This window comes from Acanthochromis polyacanthus, chromosome 12, assembly GCF_021347895.1.
Source record: "Acanthochromis polyacanthus isolate Apoly-LR-REF ecotype Palm Island chromosome 12, KAUST_Apoly_ChrSc, whole genome shotgun sequence".
Taxonomy (NCBI): domain Eukaryota; kingdom Metazoa; phylum Chordata; class Actinopteri; family Pomacentridae; genus Acanthochromis; species Acanthochromis polyacanthus.
In genome coordinates this window covers 17489323-17509208 of record NC_067124.1, presented here as the reverse complement: position 1 = coordinate 17509208, position 19886 = coordinate 17489323, and the positions used below count along the sequence as shown (strand labels likewise).

Here is a 19886-nt window from a genome sequence, read left to right as displayed (position 1 = left end):
TCAAATGTTGAAGATGTCATGTTTTGGAGGAGCCAGTGGGGTAAAGACATTTGGTTCTCACACGGAAATAATAAGTCTGCAGGAGTAGCTATTCTACATGGTGAGTTCAAAGGCCAAATTGTTAATTTTGAAAAAGATGATGAAGGTAGATGGATACTTTTGGTTGTAGAAATAGCAGATAAACATCTCATTCTAATTAATATTTATGCCAGCAACAACAAACAACAAAACTCTGCAATTTTCTTTAAAATTGAAACAAAAATTAATCAATACCTACTCAAATTTCCATTTGCTAAAACAATTTGGGGAGGTGATTTTAATACATCACTAAATGATGAAGTTGACAGATTTCCACCTAAATCTAGTACTCAAGCAAATGACCTGCAAAATATATGCTTACGGCTTGATCTGTTAGACATTTGGAGAAAAAATAATCCTGACCAAAAAATGTATACATGGAGTAATTCTACTTTCTCTCAACAATCTAGAATTGATTTCTGGTTAATTTCCAGTGATATAGGTGAAAAAGTTCAAACTGTTTCTATTGACCCTTTTGTTTTATCTGACCACAAAGCCATCTCCATAAAGATAAATTTAAATAATGTTTGTCAAGATAAGATATCTAAAAATTACTGGAAATTTAACAAATGTCTCTTAGAAGATGACAAATTTGTAAGAGAAACTAAAGATATTATCACAAAATTCTGGAGACAGGCATGTGTGAGTAAGAGTGCATGTCTTAGCTGGGAACTAATGAAATATGAAATAAGAAAACTGGCCATAGACATAAGCAAAGTAACAGCTAAAAAGAAACAAAAGTCGGAGTTAGAAACTGTTACAAAAATAATAAATCTCTCCAAACAGACACAATTATCTTCACAAGATATTGTAGAATTGTCTAAACTGCAGATACAATTAGACAACATATATGAATCCAAAGCAAAAGGTGCATTCATAAGATCAAGGCTTAGATGGATGGAACACGGGGAAAAAAATTCTAAATATTTCTTTAACTTGGAGAAGAGACGGAAAGAAATGTCCTCAATAAAACAGCTTACAATCAATAACACAACAATAGAGGATCCAGCGATTATATCAAAATATTTAGTTGAATTCTATCAAAATCTTTATTCTTCCTCTAATCCATGCTTGATTGGAATTCAATCATTCCTAGATGCAATATCTCATAAAGTAAGGAAAATAGATGACCATTTTAAATCAGTTTGTGATAATCCATTTACTCTAACAGAAATTATAAATTGCATTGGAAACCTAAAGGACAATCGGGCTCCAGGAAATGACGGGTTGACCACCGAATTCTATAAGTTTTTTAGAGATCTTCTAGCACCATTTATACTTCTATTATTTAAAGAAGCCTTAAACAAGCAGGAACTACCTCCATCTCTTAAGCAAGGTGTTATAACCCTCATACCCAAACCTAATAAAAACAAATTATACATTGACAACTGGAGACCCATAACTTTATTAAACAATGATTGTAAAATATTTTCTCTCATACTTGCAAAAAGATTAAAGAGTGGACTTGAAGACATAATAGATGAGGAACAATCTGGATTTATGCCTGGTAGGAATATTCATAATAATATTAGACTTATATTGGACATGATTGACTATAATTTCCTTATACCAAATGAGAGCCTTATACTATTTATAGACTATTACAAAGCTTTTGATACTGTGGAACACCAATTTTTGTTTAAAGTAATAGAATTTTTAGGTTTCGGTCCCAATTTCTTAAAAGCTGTCCAAACTTTGTACAATGGTTGCAACAGTTCAGTAAAACTTGAACATGGTACAACACAAAGATTCCAACTCCACCGTGGTTTGAAACAGGGCTGTCCCTGTTCTCCCTTTCTATTCCTTTTAGTAACACAAATGTTAGCTTCATATGTCAAACAAGATCATTTTAGAGGTATTTCAACTTTAGGTACTGAATTTAAAATTTGTCAATTAGCCGATGATACATCTTTGTTTTTAAGGGATGAAAAGGAAGTCTCTAAAGCTTTACAATGTGTTAACCATTTTTCTTGTGTCTCTGGCCTAAAAATGAATCTCAAAAAATCTGTTCTCTTTCCACTCAAAGAATGTTCTCTTGCTCATATAGATGGAATTGAAGTCAAGGAAAATGTAACCTATTTAGGAATCACCATTTGTAAAGATGAAAAGCAACGCACAAAACTTAACTTTGATCCAGTAATAAGCAATATTCAAAAAAGATTCAATTTATGGTTGTCTCGAGACTTATCCTTACAAGGTAGAGTACTCTTATCTAAAGCTGAAGGCATATCTAGATCTGTATATGCCTCACTTTCCTTGGATATGCCCTCAGATATTTCAAAGTCACTAAATTCACACATGTATAACTTCATTTGGCGAAACAAGCCGCATTATCTCAAAAGAACATTTTAACTAATAATAAAAGTAAAGGTGGTTTGGGTGTAGTTGATTATGAATCCTTAAACCTCAGCTTTAAAGTCAACTGGATTATTAAATTAATTAAAAACAAAAAAAGTATATGGAATATTTTCCCTGAATTCATATTCAAGAAGATTGGAGGCATTGAATTTCTTCTTCAGTGTAATTATTCTGTAGATAAACTTCCTGTCAAACTGGCAAACTTTCATAAACAGGCATTATTGGCATGGTCTCTAGCATTTAAACATAATTTCTCACCCCACGGATATTATATCTGGAATAATCAAGATATTCAGTTTAAGCATAAATCTCTATTTATTCAAAGGTGGTTTGATTGCAATATATTTCTTGTAACACAACTGACCAATGAATATGGATTATTGTTGTCTTACAATGAATTTCTCAAAAAATATGGACTACCTGTCACACCAAAGGAGTATGCGGTGGTGTTTGATGCCATCCCTCAAGGTGCTCTACAGCTTCTCAAGAACAGCCCCAGAAACATGGCACCTCAAGACACTGACTGGAGAAAAAATATTTTTTTGGAAGACTTGGACATTCTCAACAAAAAATGTAGCAACAAAGACATACGTAATATATTTGTTGGAAACACCACTCCTCCTGCTCAGCATGTCTGGATGTCCTTGTACAGCGATGTCGACTGGAAGAAAGCATGGGGTGTCACAGATGCATACTGCCTTACCAACAAGATCAAGGAGGTGTCTTTCAAGATTCTTCACAGAATATACCCTGCAAAGCATGTACTGGAACGATTTAAGCTGAATATTGACTATTCTTGTGATTTCTGTGGACTACATAAAGAGACAGTTATGCACCTGTTTTTTGAATGTATGTACTGTAAAATATTTTGGATTGATGTTCAGAATTACCTATCCCGATCAATTGGACAAATCATTATTATAAATGCCAAAGATGTGTGCATTTACTATGATCAAAAAATGGAAAAAGATGTAAAATTTGTAATTCAGCTTTACATTTTATTAGGAAAATATCACATCCACAAAATGAAATGGGCTAATAAAAAACCAAACTTTAATGAATTTATTGTAGACGTCAACTTATACATTTCTACTATAAATTTAACTAAAAACAAAAAAGCTGAAAGATCCATTAACAACCTTAAAAATTTTAAACTTAAACCTGGCTCCTCCTAATTGTTTTGTTTCTTTGAGTGTCATTTAATTGTTCACTTTATCTCCCCCTCTTAGGTGATGTAAAGTAGTATATCCCTGGCATTTTTCCTCTTTATTGAAAAAAATAAAAATAAAAAATAAAGCATTGTCGCCATAGATATATACAAACACTAGATGGCTCATGAGCGCTGTCAGCCTATGGGGAGCAACGTCGCCACATGGCGGCCATCTTGGGACAGGGCTGCTCGATCACTCATAACATTAAAGTCAATGGAGCATGGATTTTAAAATCACTGTAGATTGCTCAATTTTCAACCGATTTTACAACAGCTTGGTTTGTTATAAACGTCAGAGATGTACTTGTTTTACTGCTTACATAAGAATAATTAAAACCATTGAATTCATATGTTCAATAATTAACACAGATATCAGCTTTTTTCAGCATAAATGGATGTAAATGTAATTTTAATATTTAGCATTGTACTTTTTTATTACTATCAGCTTTCTAATGCACAGATAAAAACAAAGCTCAACCAAAATCAATGCACAACAAAAAGAGATGATGTCTTTTCTTTTCATGAACCTGGTGCCTACATTACCCACAATGCATTTCGACTGCAGGCGAACTAATCCAGGCATAGATGTATACAAACAATAAGTCTAAGGTCTCAATCAAAGTCTCTTAACAAGCAAATAAATACAACCACAACCACAAAGAATGTAATTTCGCCTAAAGATTAGGTTCTCAAAAAACGTTGGTCTCAGGAAAACCTAATAATTGAAAATCAGATTGTGAGTAACACCATCTTCAATGTGAGTAGCCAGGCAGAAAAGACACACAACTATGCCGCATTTTTCAAAACGAAAAGCTGCGATTTCGGAATTGAGCCTGAATCATACCCACGTTAATAAGGTTTGTAATAAACTAAACCGTTTGTAAATCAATCAAGAATTGAGCGAGTTATGAGTGTTAAAGTGAGGAAATCATCCACCTTACCATTGACTACAGTACAGTGCGCCAGAGCAGTCCCCTGTCCTAAGATGGCCGCCAAGTGACGACGCCGCCGACTCCGTCTCGAGACATCTAGCGTTTGTATATATCTATACGTTTCAATACTTTTACGAGATGCTACGAAAGCCCAAGGGGGTCAGAAGACTGAAAAAAGGTGAAGCTCAACGGTGGTAGATTTAAATATGCAACAACCTGCCATACATATTATAAATACTATTTTTTGGTTCTAATTTTTCTTTCCTTTATTTAAATGATGCGATAAGAATATTTGGAAGACTAGACAAAAAAGCTTAAATATAATGAAGACCTGACAGGTGTATCTAATAAACTGGATAAATGTATGTAAAGAAGCAGCTGCAGTTTTTGTTGTTTCTGTTTACTTGTTTTGTCCAGTCTGAAGACCCCCCCCCCCCCCCCCCCCCCCGCCAACAACACAAGCTCAAAAGCCCAAAGACAAACAAGGAAAAAATGAATTGTATTAATTTAGATCAAAATCAAAATAAATTAAAATGTAAATGTAAAAATAAGAGGTTAAAAACAGAAAAAAGCTAAATTTTTGTCAGATTTTATTTTTCCTATGAATATTTAAACATAAATACAATTAAGAGATTAAAAATAGAAAAACTAGGAAATTAAAATGACAAAATAAAATGGTCAAAGCACGAATGAGGAACAATCATAAATTAAAGATAAACAGTAAAATAAAATCATACGAGGACCTGTCATTGTTAACAAAGTGAACAGACACGGCGGTCATGGCTAACTTGTTTTTTATTTGCACGTCCAATGAGTGTTAACAAACCCAACACAGAGGTTAGCATCCAGGTCTACAGCAGGGGGCGCTCAAACACACTAAAGCTCCAAGGACATCAGACAGGAGAGAAACCAGCAAACATCTTCACATCTGTACAAATCTACAGGCAGTCCATCCGTCCGTCCGTCTGTCGGTCACAGCTTCAGTCCACAAACCAGATCTGAGGCTTCGGGTGATAAAAGCTGCTGCGGTGTCTTCACCGCTTCGTTACGTCTCTAAGATTCAAAGTGAAATTTAGTTTTACACACATTATTAATCTCTGTAAGAGAAGCAAGCTGCAGAGCAGATTTAAGGTGGATTAACTGTCAACTGGGACCCAAATGTGCTTTCAAAAGTTCACTCACAGTGTATCAACAAAATATTAAACCCAAGACAAACATCCACTGGGCTGTATGAAACAAATCAATAGAAAACAGCGCCACCAGCTGGCCGACTAAATCATTGTGCAGGAAAATGTTCACAGGTAGAGATGCTTTACAAACAAGTGCAAATCAAGAGTCCAAATCTGTTCAAGAAGAGAATGACAATGTACAAAATGTGTCACAAAGAGAGAAAGAGGAAGTAAGGCAGCGACGCAGAGTTGTGGCTGCTGATCGCCTTTTAGACCCGTTCAGTCAACACCCAGACTGAGCTGTCCCTTCATTTAATGTTTCATTTAATCAGGAAACTACCAGCAGATCCTTTGTTTTGTTCTTCAAGCTTTAAAATTATTAACATTTTACATTACATTTGAGGATAAATATATTTAATTTAAATATTAAACTGTTAATATATTTTAACTCATTTAAAATAAGATGGTCAGATTTTTCTGAAAACATCTTCATTGTGAGATGAAAATAAGTGTTAAAATCAGCTGAGCAGGTTTTCCCAAAAACACGGAGCTCCTCAGATTATCAAGTGACTGCAGAAGAAGAAGTTTTTATGGTCTCAAATGAAAACTTCCAGGATATTTAGGCTTCTTTTTAGGCCCTCACTGACTGTTGTTACGCATATATCACATTCTTTATTCCCTATGAATATTATCCTTAATAATTATTATTCCTAGTTTGTTCCTAATTCAACAAAACCACTGTGTGTATGAAAAATATTAGCAACTTATCAGCTTCAAATATGTGAAATTTAGAATTTTACAGGAGCAAAACTAGATTTTGTTATTTTTGATAGAACTGAATGCAGACTGTGGACACTGAAGACCATTTAAAATCGAACCTGCTACAAATATGAACTTTTAGCATTGATTTAGAGTTTATTTAATAAAGCTGCAGGTAGAGCATTTAGATTGTTTACAGGAAATCTTTTTTTTCAAAGCAACTAATTGCTTAGATGAAGAGCAGACTTTTTTTAGTTCACTACTGACCTAAATTAAACCTATTTTTCCAAACTGACTATGCACCAAATGCCTGATATTTTCAGTAGAAAAAGACTTATTTTGTGTTTGTATGTTTAATGCTGCAGGTGTTTCTTTGTGCAGAATTTGGCTCAGTCAAAGCCACAGCTACTGTCAGTCTGACACCTCTGACACAGACAGTCAGTCCAGGTTTCTTTGTGATTTGTAATTTCCACGTCACACCTGAACGTAAGAGCGTCGTGGTGTCAGAGATGTGAAGGAAACGAGCCTAAAACCACCATCAGGATCCGCAACTGCCTCTGCTGCAGGAAATCAGAGAAATGCATGTCTAAAACAAGTATTTTACATCACCTCCCCGCCTCCGTGAGCAGAATTTATCATCATGATCTCGGGTCAGGAGATGTTTGTGTTAATCCACATTCAGTTAAAGTCCACATTAAAACGAGGGCGTCCAGCTCCTGCGGATCAGTTCTGCTGCAGGATGGAAGGAAACTGTAGGAATCTGCAGGCTGCATGCTGCCGACAAAAACATCTTCATTCCCCCGAACAATGAAGTCCGTCGCTGAGGTGGAGCTTCAGGAGCAGGAGGTGGGAGGAGGTTTCTTAGTTGGTCCTTAGGAGTAATTATACTGGATATATTAGTTAAATGCAGTGTTACTGAGTATCTAAACTGGACTTTCTGTTCTGTCAGAGCTCAAGTTTCTTCCTGTCGATCAGTCAGCAAGATGTCAGCAGCTCAACTCTTCATCCTGAGTTTTTTTGTATTTCTTTTCAGACAGACATGCGATGAACTGCATGACAACAACAGCGAGAGGGGGATCTTTTCTTTTTTCATGGATTCTTTTTTTCATGTTATTGGAGCATTCCTTCCCCCGGAGGAGACACAACAACAGTCTTAGAAATGGACTTCATGGTTTCTATTTGAAAAAGAGCTTTTTCTTTTCATCTGCTGGCTGAAGTAAAGAACTGCAGGATTCTTCTTATCATTGCGAATGTAGTGGTGGTAGAGAGATAATAGAGACAGAGAGAGAGAGTTTAACTATCATCACAACAGTGTGTGTGTGTCTGTGTGTGTGTTGTATGTAGATGTGTGAATGTGTGTAGATGTGTGTGTGTGCTGTACACTGAGTCTGAGTCCCAGCCCGGTCGCTGGTTCTGGCTTCTCCTCCTCAGTACTCGCTCAGGTTGTGCCATTTGGAGATCTGCCTGCGAGGGTTTTCACAGACCTCCCTCCAGTGGGAGGCCCCAGAGGGGGCGGGGCTGTGCAGGCCCAGCAGCAGGCGGCCCAGAACCTCATTCTTGGTGGTCCGGTCGAAGTCGACCACCAGGAACTCCACGGAGATCTCAGGCAGCAGCTCAGGTGGGATGTCGTAGATGAAGGACTCGTTGAAGACGGGGTTCAGCGTGCACTTCTTCACGTGAGTCTTCTTCTTGGCGATGCGCTTACGGCCGTAGAAGACGTTCACTTTCACGTATGGATCTGAGGACACAAGAATGATCTCCTGGTTATCTGAGAGGCCTGAATGTAATATCTGAAATCTGAGGAAGGAGAAAGTCAGTACAGGCCTCCTGCTGAGAGTGATGCATTATGGGTAATCTGCAGCCTTATGCCTGCTCAGCTGGTCAGAGTTTAGAGTCAGTTTAAAACTGATTTACTGCAACATAGGAAATAAATTCAGAGGACGAGCAAGAGAAGAAAGGAGGTATAGAAACAAAGAAGGAGGTGTCTGAATTCTTGACTCTAAGCAGTGCCTCTATCTGAACATTCTCTAATGTTGTTCTACTAGAACCGGTCCTGGTTCTGTGGTTCTACTCACTGGCTGACAGGCCGGTGATGTCCATCTTGGGCAGGTGTCGGGCCTTGAGAACGACCACGCTGAGGCGGTGAGACACCGGCTGGTAGGACAGAGAGGCCAGCAGCTCCCCACGACTCTCACACTGAAACAGAACCAGAGAAGAACAGACCGACTCCATCATCAGCTGCTTATTTAATCCTGCTGTCAGACACAACACAGGCTGAGCCGTCTGTCAGACAACATACTGTTCCTGCACAAGGTTTATTCACTGAATCAGAGCAGTTTCACTGTTAAGCAACAATCACAGAAGAAGAAACTGAGTAAACAGCAGCTGTTTCAGTCCATCTCAGATCACATTTATACTTTCATTTTTTAATTTCTGCTCAACCATCTCTGATTTGTTTGAATTTTTAACAGCACAAACTATAGAGATTTATAAAGACTCCTGTAAACTTTCAAGTTTAGTTATTATTTTTGAAAATTTCCTGTTCACCCCCTTTCAGCAGGTTTTTCCTCACTGAAATCTGAGGCTGTTTGAACAATAATATCTCAGGAACTATTAAAGATAAAAACCTGAAAGTTTAACTGTTATTTCTCATCATATCATTGATTCAGACTGTAATATTGGACAAGTGGATCGAATAAGCTCTGATTATGGGTGAGTTGAAATGTGAAAACAAAGTGAAGCCATCCTGAAAAGTTCCATCTTTGAGCATATTAACAAAAAATTATAATGCTTTAGTAAATTAGTGATATTTTCTGACCCATATGTAGCTGCATGTCACAATAATAGAAAACTGAACTAAATATATAATATTTTAATATTAAATAACTGTTCATCACTATTTCTCACAGACTGGAGCAAAGAAGCCTAAATATATCCAAATTCAACAACACGGTTTTTATTACTTATAAATTACTTAAAACCACTAATCAACTATCCAAATCCTGGGACCACACCCTGCGGTCCAGAGCAGCACCAGCCTCACACTGGAGGAGCGCGACGTGAGGCGCACGCTGCGGGCGGTCGACCCATGGAAGGCGGCTGGACCCGATGGTGTCCCTGGACGGGTGCTGAAGGACTGCGCTGACCAACTGGCTGGAGTGTTCACCAGAATCTTCAACCGGTCCCTTTCCCAGTCCGTCGTCCCACCCTGCCTCAAGTCCTCCACCATCGTCCCCCTGCCCAAGAAGCAACAAATCTCCAGCCTCAATGACTACCGGCTAGTAGCTCTCACTCCAGTGGTGAAGTGCTTTGAGAAACTGGTACGGGGTCACATCACCTCACGCCTCCCCAGAAGTCTCAATCCCCACCAGTTTGCATACAGGGCCAACAGATCGACGGAGGATGCTGTAGCTACAGCGCTCAACGCGTCACTGTCTCACCTGGAGCAGCAGGGGACATACATGCTCTTTGTGGACTACACCTCCGCGTTTAACACCATCCTTCCTCACAAACTGGTGGGTAAACTGGAAGACCTTGGATTTCTCTACTCTGCTCTACACCCTCTACACATCGGACTGTACCTCTACGCACCCCAGTAACACCATCATCAAGTTCGCCGACGACACCACAGTTGTGGGGCTCATCTCTGGGGGGGATGAGTCCGCATACAGGGCTGAGGTGGAGCAGCTGACTGGGTGGTGCAGAGACAACAACCTGCTCCTCAACACAGCCAAGACCAAGAAGCTCACCATCGACTTTCGGAGGACTAAAACAGACATTCCACCTCTGATCATCAACGGGGACTGTGTGGAGAGGGTAGAGGACTTCCGCTTTCTGGGTGTCCACGTAGAGAAGGACCTGACCTGGACTGTGAACACCTCCGAGCTACTGAAGAAGGCCCAGCAGAGACTACACTTCCTGAGGGTTCTCAGGAAGAACAACATCTCCCAGAGACTGCTGGTGTCTTTCTACAGGTGCACCATCGAGAGCATCCTGGTGTACTGTCTGTCCGTGTGGTACACCAGCTGCACAGTGGATCAGAGGGCCTCACTGCATAGGATCATCGACACGGTCCAAAACATCACAGACTGCCCTCTCCTCACACTTGAAGAGCTGCACCGCTCCTGTTGCCTCTGAAAGGCAGGGAAAATAACCCTCTCACCCAGGACACCACATGTTTAATCTGTTACCGTCAGGCAGGCGGTACAGGTCAATCACTGCAAGGACAAACCGGTTCACAGACAGTTTCTACCCAACAGCAGTAAGGGTCCTGAACAAAGGCTAATAGCCTTTGTTAATGTGAAATGTGCAATATACACCACTACCTCTTTTACCTCTTACTATAACTACCTCATGTCGTTCAATGCACCTTTTATCGTATTTCTCACACTGTCTTGCACTGACTGAAGGGCTTATGCAATTTTGTTGTACTTGTTGCAATGACAAAGTTCTATTCTATTCTATGAAGACAGACTGATTTTCCAGAAGAACAAATACTCTGCTGTTCATGTTTAAATGTAATTTTTCAGAGCAGCTCAAACTAAATCTCAGACTGATGAAGTAAAAGAATTAAATCCTGAATGTTCTGCTGCTCTGTTTGTTTTGTTTTCTGATTTTAAAGCCAGTAGAAAAACAGACACATTGGATGAGCCAGGTTCAGTTCATCAGTGACATGTCTGCTGGATTCAGCAGCTTTAACCTGATGAAGACGGAACAAAAAGGAGTCTGTCACTGAGACACTCTGATATCTGATCATCTGAACCCAGCAGAGGTCAGGCAGCCCGTTTCCATGGTAACACATAATACCATCAGCCATTAGTCAGCTTCAACAACAACACCAACAGGCAGAGGAATGTTTTCACATGAAGTCACGCTGTCAGGAGGACAAAGCTGAAACAAAATCTCTTGGAACCGAATGTCAGACAACATGAAGAATGTCTGTAATAATAAACACTGATGGCATTTTTCTTCTTCTTTTCCAAAGCAACTGGCACATAAACAATACCTAATACTAAGTAATAAAATATAAATGCCTTGAACAACAGTTCCTATGTAATTGATTATTAAGTCTATTATTGACCTCCAAACCCCAGAACTGGAGAAGAAGAATCAGCAAAATGTCACCATTTATCAGCCAGAATTTTTAAAGAATCCTCAGATTTCCAACTTTCAAATGGCTCTTGTAATAATTATGTTTGACTTCACTCACCTGCATGTTCCTCTTGGTGATCTGCTGGCTCAGATGGACTCGGCCTGTGCTCGGGTCGACGCCCTTCAGTGGCACCACAGCCTCCCCGATGACGTCATCGCGGGCGAATCGGTCGAAGCTGAGGACCAGGAAGTGCAGGGTGAGCTCAGGCAGCGAGCTGTAGGCCACGCCGTAGAAGGTGAAGGTCTCATCGAACAGTGGGTCCAGCGTCTTCCTCAGCACGCGGGTCTTTACACGGTGCTTCTTCTCTGGCAGAATTGTCATCTTCACATATGGGTCCGAGCTGCCTGCCTGCTCGTCCATGGCGGGGAGGCCACGAGCGCCGACGATGGTCACCACCAGCGCCTTCTTGGGGAAGTTGTAGTCAACGGTGAGGCTGATGGACCCCAGGCTGGGCTCGGGTTCTGGCTCCGAGGAGGCAGGCGTGAACGGCGATGCCGTCTTGCTGCTGGTCTGGCTGCTGCTGGCCGAGCTGCTGTCCAGGCAGCAGTAGTCGGCTCGGACCGGCAGCGCTCGCTCCAGTCGGGCCTGGCTGTGGGCGGGGCCTGACCCCGCCGGTGGGACCAGGTGACTCATCTGCAGCTGGCCCGGGACGTCCAGGATGTTGTTCTCAGCGTCCACCAGCACCATTCCCCTCCCTGCGGCGCCGCTGCAGCCTCGCTCCCCGTCGCGGTCGGACCGGTCGGCCCGCCGGATGCCGCGGACAATCCGCTTGCTGCTGCTGAGGGATTCTGGGTAAATGCTGATGCCCTTCAGCATGTGGATGAACTTGTAGGGCGGGTCCTCGGCATCGCAGTAGCGGTCGCCATGTAGCTTGTAGCGTCCAGAGACACGAAGGTAGCGGCGCTGGCAGAAAGACCAGAGCAGAACCAGAACCACCACAACCAGAACCAGAACACCAGCTCCCAGGAAGCCTGCCAGCACCGGAGACATGGCTGCAACCGAGACAGAAAAACACAGAGCCACAATTATCAACACACCATCAGTGATGTTTTCAGGTAGATTCTGTATATTGTTAGTATTATTATGTAAACAGTGAACTGGATATCTTAAAATGGAAGTTGAGCAAATAAAAGACGTAAGGATGTCACCTTGAACCAGAATCTAAATTTTTCGCATGTAACAGCAACGTCTTGTCCTTCAGTCTGTGTTCTTTCGTTAACCCAGAAATGCTGAAAACTTCAAAATTTAATGTTAAAAATGTAGAATATGGATCCACAGGTTTTAGGAACATGGATGCTGCTGTACATGATGATTAGAACCAAAAACACGCTGTTTCGCTGATATGAACAACAATAAAGTGGTTTTGGGGGACATTAAAGAGTCTGAATTCATTCAACTGTGTCAACTTGTCTGTCCCTACTTTCTCACACAGGCCTGGCTGCAGACCGATATCTATTGACCTGTCTAGCTCATTGGATCTGCTCAGAGAACTGGGTCCTACACTAGCATTGCTCGGTGGGTCATTTGGCCTCACCACCATGACAAGTTAACTGGCCAAATAAAGGCTAGTCGAGTGTCAGACATCAGGATGAGGAGGCTTCCAAACTGGCCTTATGCAGTGTTTCTCCTCCTATATGTTCGACGAGGCGGGCCGCCTCGCTGGTATAGGCCACCGCCTCACTACAATATTGCCGCCTCACTGGTCCGCGCCAACAACAAAAAAAAAAAAACGGAAAGCACCAAGCCACCGGAGCTGTCATTTTTAACTGTGCGGGTCCGCCGGCTGCTCTCCCCCGGTCTCCCCCGCTAGCCGGTCGGCTAACACCTGCCGCCGCTCGTCTGCCCGGGACAAACCTCGCGCGCACCCCGCATGTCAATATTCATGTCAATATTGAGAACATTCAGAAAGTTTTTCTGATGCAAATACTATTCTTTAACATTTAGAAAAATGATTCTGCTGAAGATATGAGTTGTGATACTATAAAGCACATCATGTTAAAATTTGTACTGAATTTATAACTAATTATATCACCATAATATTACCACTGTGGTTAAAGGTGTGCAAAATGCTCCTTTACTACAACTAATAACACTGTGGCTTTTATTTATCAGCTGGAATTAATAATTGGAACAAAATAAAGAGGGATTATGATCATTTTCCTCTCTGACAACAATTCCTGGTGATACGATTCGCAACAAACTCACCATTTTTTCACAAATGTAAATTCAGTTCTTGTAACTTAGAAAACAGAGAAGCTGCCACACAGCTGCTGAACCGATATTAACAAACTGTCTTCTCACTCGTTGATACACTTCACTAAGATCACCCTCACATCATGGGTGGAATCTATTTTTTCATCTTGTATCATTAATTAAAATGCCTGAATATAGACCCTGGTAATTTGTCAATCCCTGGCAGTGACATCATCACACCGTAACACAGTGATGTCACCACATTGAGTCTCGTCAGCTCTCATTAGAGACGAAGTAAAACAGGAAGAAGAAGAGTGTGGAGGTCTTTGTTAGCTGTGTACACAAGAGTACTGCTGTTTTGAGGAAACACACACACATACTATTATCAGATGACCTCACTGTAACACTTTCTCTTTTAAACAGTTTTTTTTCTGTCTTTTTTTCTTTTTTACAGTTTTTGCAGCTACAACACATTTCTACACTCTGTGACCTGCAGCAGAACATCTACGACTTTGCAGTCTGGTAATGTGTTCATCGTGCACATCGGTCTCCTGCAGCAAAACACAAAACTAGTCTGATCGAGCTGTCAGTCAGCCAGAAAGTGTCCAGGATGGAAACCTAATGCAGATGTTAACTCGCACCGAGGCAGCTGCTCTGTGTTTCCTTTCAGTCAGACTGAGACCGTTTCTGGAAGCTGCAGGGAGTGTTTACGCTGTTTGTGCGTTTCCCCGAATCTCTGCAATGAAGGTGCAAACTCAGCACACAAAGACACAGCATCTACACATTACACAGAGAAAACGTGACGCCAAAGAATACCTTGGCCATCATTAAATTTGGATTAGATTTAAATGCTTGGTTTGTTGACTGAAGCTTGGATTTGGCATAGAAGCTTTAAAAATTTTGTCGGGACAAAACATATTTTCACAACTTTTATCAAGAAGATAGATTAAATGCTGATGAAAACCGGTAATAGTATGTTAATGTTAATCATGCACGTGAAACAGCAGTAATTATGTCCATGCTGGTGTCTTTGGTTTCAGAATCGTTTACAGACTAAAAATTGTGTAATTTTGTCTAGGAAGTCCTGAACAAACAACTTTGTGTAACATGAATGTCTACATAGAGAACATTCTGTACAATATCAACAGTACTTGTGTTTATTTCTCCTTATTTTAATGTTACCAACTTCTGTTGCTAATTTTTGCACTGTTCTCGTTGCTGCAGATACTGTGAGATTAATAATGAATAATCATATAATCATATAGAAGAATTACTGTATGACTGTTTGGTGTATTTCATATGTTCGCTGTATATGTGCACTTTTGTTTTTTGTGAAACAGTTTGTTTTGACATGTTAGTCATATTACTGTTGCTTCTCTTTGCAGGAGCACTTCACCGATTAAACAACAAACCTGGTTCTATGTGAGCTTGTTAGAAAAGTTTTTCCTCTTGCTGTGTTCGTCTGTAAAGTTTTGACGTCACTGCGTTTACGAAACAAACTGAACGGAGCTGCAGAAAGTCCTCCTTTCTGTTGTTGTCGGCTTTCATTCAGACGCCATCAAATGATGTCATGTTTTGGAAAGACCCGAAAGCAGCTGAGCTCACTGCCTAGCAACCAACCAACCCACACACACACACACACACACACACACACACACACACACACACACACACACACACACACACACACACACACAATGCTCACTGAGTTGACTTACACTCAGGATAAACTCAGTAACTCTAGTCTTTCTTCCAGTAAAGTGCTCATGTTTGTATTTCTCTCATGATTTAACACAAAAAAAGAAAATATTCCCATTGAAGAAGCTGCAGTCACTGAATTTAGACTGTTTTCATTAAATAATTACTCAAACTGATTAATCGATTTCCATACTAGTTGGTGAATAATTTAACAGCCGACAGCTAATGGATTAATGGTTGCAGCTCTGCACAGCATCACACGATCGACTGATTTTAAAATGTGTTCTCCACAACGTCAAATAAAGCTCCTCCTAAACTAACGACACCAGAAGATCAACATGTTCTAGCTTCACTTTGAGAGTGGACATGCTGCAGTGAAACACAACAAGGACAAAAAATAAAAATACAATCACAAGTCGGTAGCAGAAGCTAAAGATCTCATCCTCTATTTGGAGCATTCTGGATTCAGCAAGTTCAGGTGACGTTAAATAAGGACAGAAAGAGAGACTTGTGTCCTAAAGCAACACAAGTAACAACCAGCTCCAAAACAACACAAACCACAGCAGGATCAACACAAGAAGGACAAGAAGAACTAGCACTACTTCACTATAGTTCCATCAGCTACACCACGTGTCAACGTGTTGCACAACCTGAGACTGAAGCAGCTGTTGCTTTAATTTTTGGTAAAAACTCTTCAGTTGTCTGATCTACAGCAACATGGAAGTGAAAGCAGCCATTAATCGATTAGCTGTCAACTGATAACTTAATCCACTTAAATTACTTTTTTTATTGACTAGAGGAATTTTAAAAGCCTAAGCAGTCTACATTCTCTGACTAATGATTCTTCAATGTGAATATTTATTGGTTTCTTTCCTCTATGACTGTAAACTGACGATCTCTGGACAAAAGACATTTGAGGAAACTCTGATCCACATTTTTCACCATTTTCTGACATTTTAGAGGCCAAACAGCTGAACAATTAATGCAGAAAATATCAAATTAATTGACAGTTAAAATACCTGTCATTATTTGTTCTGTTTAAACATGAAGGTACAATAACAATATTTTGGATTTTAAAAAATGATTTGCTAAATCTGCCTCTCTGGATTGTTTTTATCAAACACAATCTGCAGTAGAAAAGAAAGAGTACTTCATTTTTACTCCCAAAACTGAAGAATTAAAGACTTCAATTATGTTAACATCAATAGAAAGAAAAATATGAATTATATTCTTAATATTAACAACAAAACTAGGAGTGTAAAAATTAAATATAAATGTATTTGTACTAAAGTCCTATTTGCAGCTTTTTATCCATTACTTTTCTAGATTCATATAAAATGTCTGAAAATTCTGAAAACTCTTGATTTCTCAAAACAAATACGTCAGCCAGGGGTTTCTTTAGTGGAAAATAGAAAAATATCCAGTCAAATCATGAAACAAATAAAACAATTAAGCTTTAAATTGATCATCTGTCTGATTAAATGTCTAAATTTTGTGCTTTGAGCCGTTTGCTGCTGATTCGGTTCGTGTTTGAAGTCTGTATTTATTAAAGTTCCTCTGGAGTTTGTTGTGAAAGTAAAAAATATCCAACTTTAATTCTCAAACTGTACAATAAAGTGGGTTTATTGAGCTCTTAAACATTGCTGGAATCAGCCTACAGAGTCTGAACACAAACAGGCCTGTTTCTTTCATTGTGCTGGTTTATCACGTTTTACATTTAACACTTAAAAACATCACTTTATGATAATAGACTCTATATATTAACGAGATGAGAACAAGGTTAGACCGAACAGCTGCAGAAATATGAGTTTAAACGTGGAATAAACCCACATTTTGCAGATTTTTGTCATTTTTTCTTCGCCGGGAACAGACATGACGTCACCCCGATACCCACCCCGACTGGCACGCGCACGCATGCACGACAACGAGGCAGACTGTGCGTGGGAGCGCGAGACCGCCCTGTTTAATTAAAGCGACTGTCTGATGGTTACATTTAATGTTTTAATGTAAAAATAGTAAAATGAGAACTAAAGTCTGATATTACGCCACATTTTTATCTCAATTCTAGTCACTAAAATGAGAAATCAATGCAAAAATGAGATTTTTTATCATCGATTTAAACCGTCTGCAGATCAGTTTCGAGTCTCTGAGCCGATTTATTCCAGAGACAGTGAGTGAAAAACAGACACACGAGCCAAGCTTAAGAATTAAAATAAAAAACTGCCTGAATTCAGTAAAAACATCGAGTGTGGCCTGAAAACGCCTCACTAACAGGCAGCTGACCGACATGACACAGGATATTTCAGCCCCGTACACCTGTTACACTGCAGCTAACAGTGGCAAAATAAAGCTCTAAAATGACATTTAGAACATTTAAACCGGCTGACTTCGACGGTAAACGGCGGACGGATGGAGCAGAACGGGTCCCACTCTCACCGTAGGCGGGTCCCAGCTCGATGATGTCCGCCATTTTGTGGATGCGGTCCTGACCGAGAACAGCAGAGATGGAGGGACACTGACTGACCACCGCCGCGTTACTTCACATCCATAGAGCGGCGACGGCACGGAGGAGAAGAATCACCGGAAACAGGCCGCTGGTCCGGGGGAACAAGCCTTCATATGTTCGCTGACGGAGCCGCTCGGGGAGGTACGGTGTCTGTCGGAGCTCCGCTCGGTGCGCAGTGATGCTCGCGCTCGGATGCAGGGAGGCTGCGCGGAGGAGCTCGCGATGAGACTGAACAGAGGTCGTCTATGATAAAGATGAGTCACTCGGTGGGGGGAACAGAAGAGCAGCAGTAGAGGGCAACTCCTGCTATTTAAAATGGTGGTTGGGGAGGGGGAGGCGGGGGGGATAAATATTAAAAAACTAACCTAAAACTATGGCAAATGTAAAATGCAGAGGTTGTGAAACAAAAACTCAAATTTTGACATTAAGATGTCAAAACGACTATATGATGGTAAAAAAAAAACTGGTGACAAAAACTAGCTGTAATGCAACAAACTAAAGTACAAGTAATTTGTTCAAATATTCTTAAATTTGTCTTCTTAGTATCCTTGTGTTCTTCTGTTTTTCTTATTAATGTTGTATAAATAGTGTGTATACTTTATATCTCTAATTTATTGCTGTGATTTCTTGTTTTCCTTAATGTCATTTTGCTGCTGTGAAGTTGCAAATTCCCCCTTGTGGGACTAATAAAGGACATATAGATATTCTATTCTATTCTATTGAAAATGATCACCCAGAGACAAAAAACACCACAGACATGGAAAACCATTAATAAGAGATTAGTTAATTTGGGATTTAAAAGTGTAAAAAAAATGACATGAAAGGGTTTAAATAGCAAAAATTTGACATAAAAATTCTAATCTTTACAGCCAGAATCTTTACACTGAAAAGTCAAAATTATCACGTACAATTAAAAAATGTGGGAATTTGGGAATAAAAACTTCAAACCACAAGCTATAAACGTCTTAAAATATCTTTTAATTTTGACTTAGTGGGTGACGTCCAAATTTGGACCTTTTTTTTTTTTTACCTTCAATCATCTCTATTTTCTGTTGTCTGACATTTGTGGGTCCCAGAAATACGAACAGAGGGAGATGTCTTTATGTCATCCGTCTCTCTGGACTGGTCCTCGCTGGTGTAGAGGCTCCGCCCTCTGCGTTGCGTCACTACAGTGTTAGATAATAAACAGGAAGTGTACTTATATGTACAAAAGCAGGATTTATGCATCAAACAAATAAACCGCTGCCGCAGGTAAACAACAGATAGTTTAACTGATTTTAACTGAAGAAGAATCTCTTCTATTTACTTTATTTCTCTTTAGATTAAAGCTGCTTTTCATTCCAGATCTCTGCTGCTACTTTGTGTTTCAGCATTAAAAACCACACAAATCAGACAAAACCACCACAAAGAGACAGAAAGCAACCACAAAGAGACACCAAACCACAATATAAAGGCACAAAATGACTACAGATCAACACAAAAGATTCAAAAACAGACAAAAATAGCTGCAAAGAAATGTAAAGTGACCATAAACAACCACCAAACAACTACAAAGAGACAAAAATGACCACAAATATTCAAAAAATTACCACAACAAACACGAAACCGCCACAAACACACAAAAGGATCACAAAGAGAAAAAAATAATCAGGAACATGATCCAAGAGGCTCCTTCATCTCTAAGTGGTGATTAGTTCCAGGTGTTGGTTCTTACCTCCTGATCATGACTGTACAGACGTGAACGTCCTGGTGAAGAGCTAAGTAGCTGCTAAGTGTCGTAGACCCTGATTACAGATGCTGCTCCAGTGAACACCTCCTTCACCCCATCGGT

The 19886-nt window shown here is 40.0% G+C and overlaps 1 protein-coding gene across 1 annotated transcript; it reads right to left on the bottom strand.

Moving 5' to 3' along the window:
- Positions 1–5355: 5355 nt before the first annotated feature.
- LOC110970157 (synaptotagmin-11) lies at positions 5356–18288 on the bottom strand. The gene is made up of 4 exons (XM_022220369.2): positions 17986–18288; positions 11716–12650; positions 8582–8702; positions 5356–8244 (listed from the first exon to the last, which is right to left on the bottom strand). The coding sequence occupies exons 1-4, from the start codon at positions 18017–18019 to the stop codon at positions 7934–7936; spliced, it is 1401 nt and encodes a 466-aa protein (XP_022076061.1). The 5' UTR covers positions 18020–18288; the 3' UTR covers positions 5356–7933.
- Between the last annotated feature and the right edge of the window lie 1598 nt (positions 18289–19886).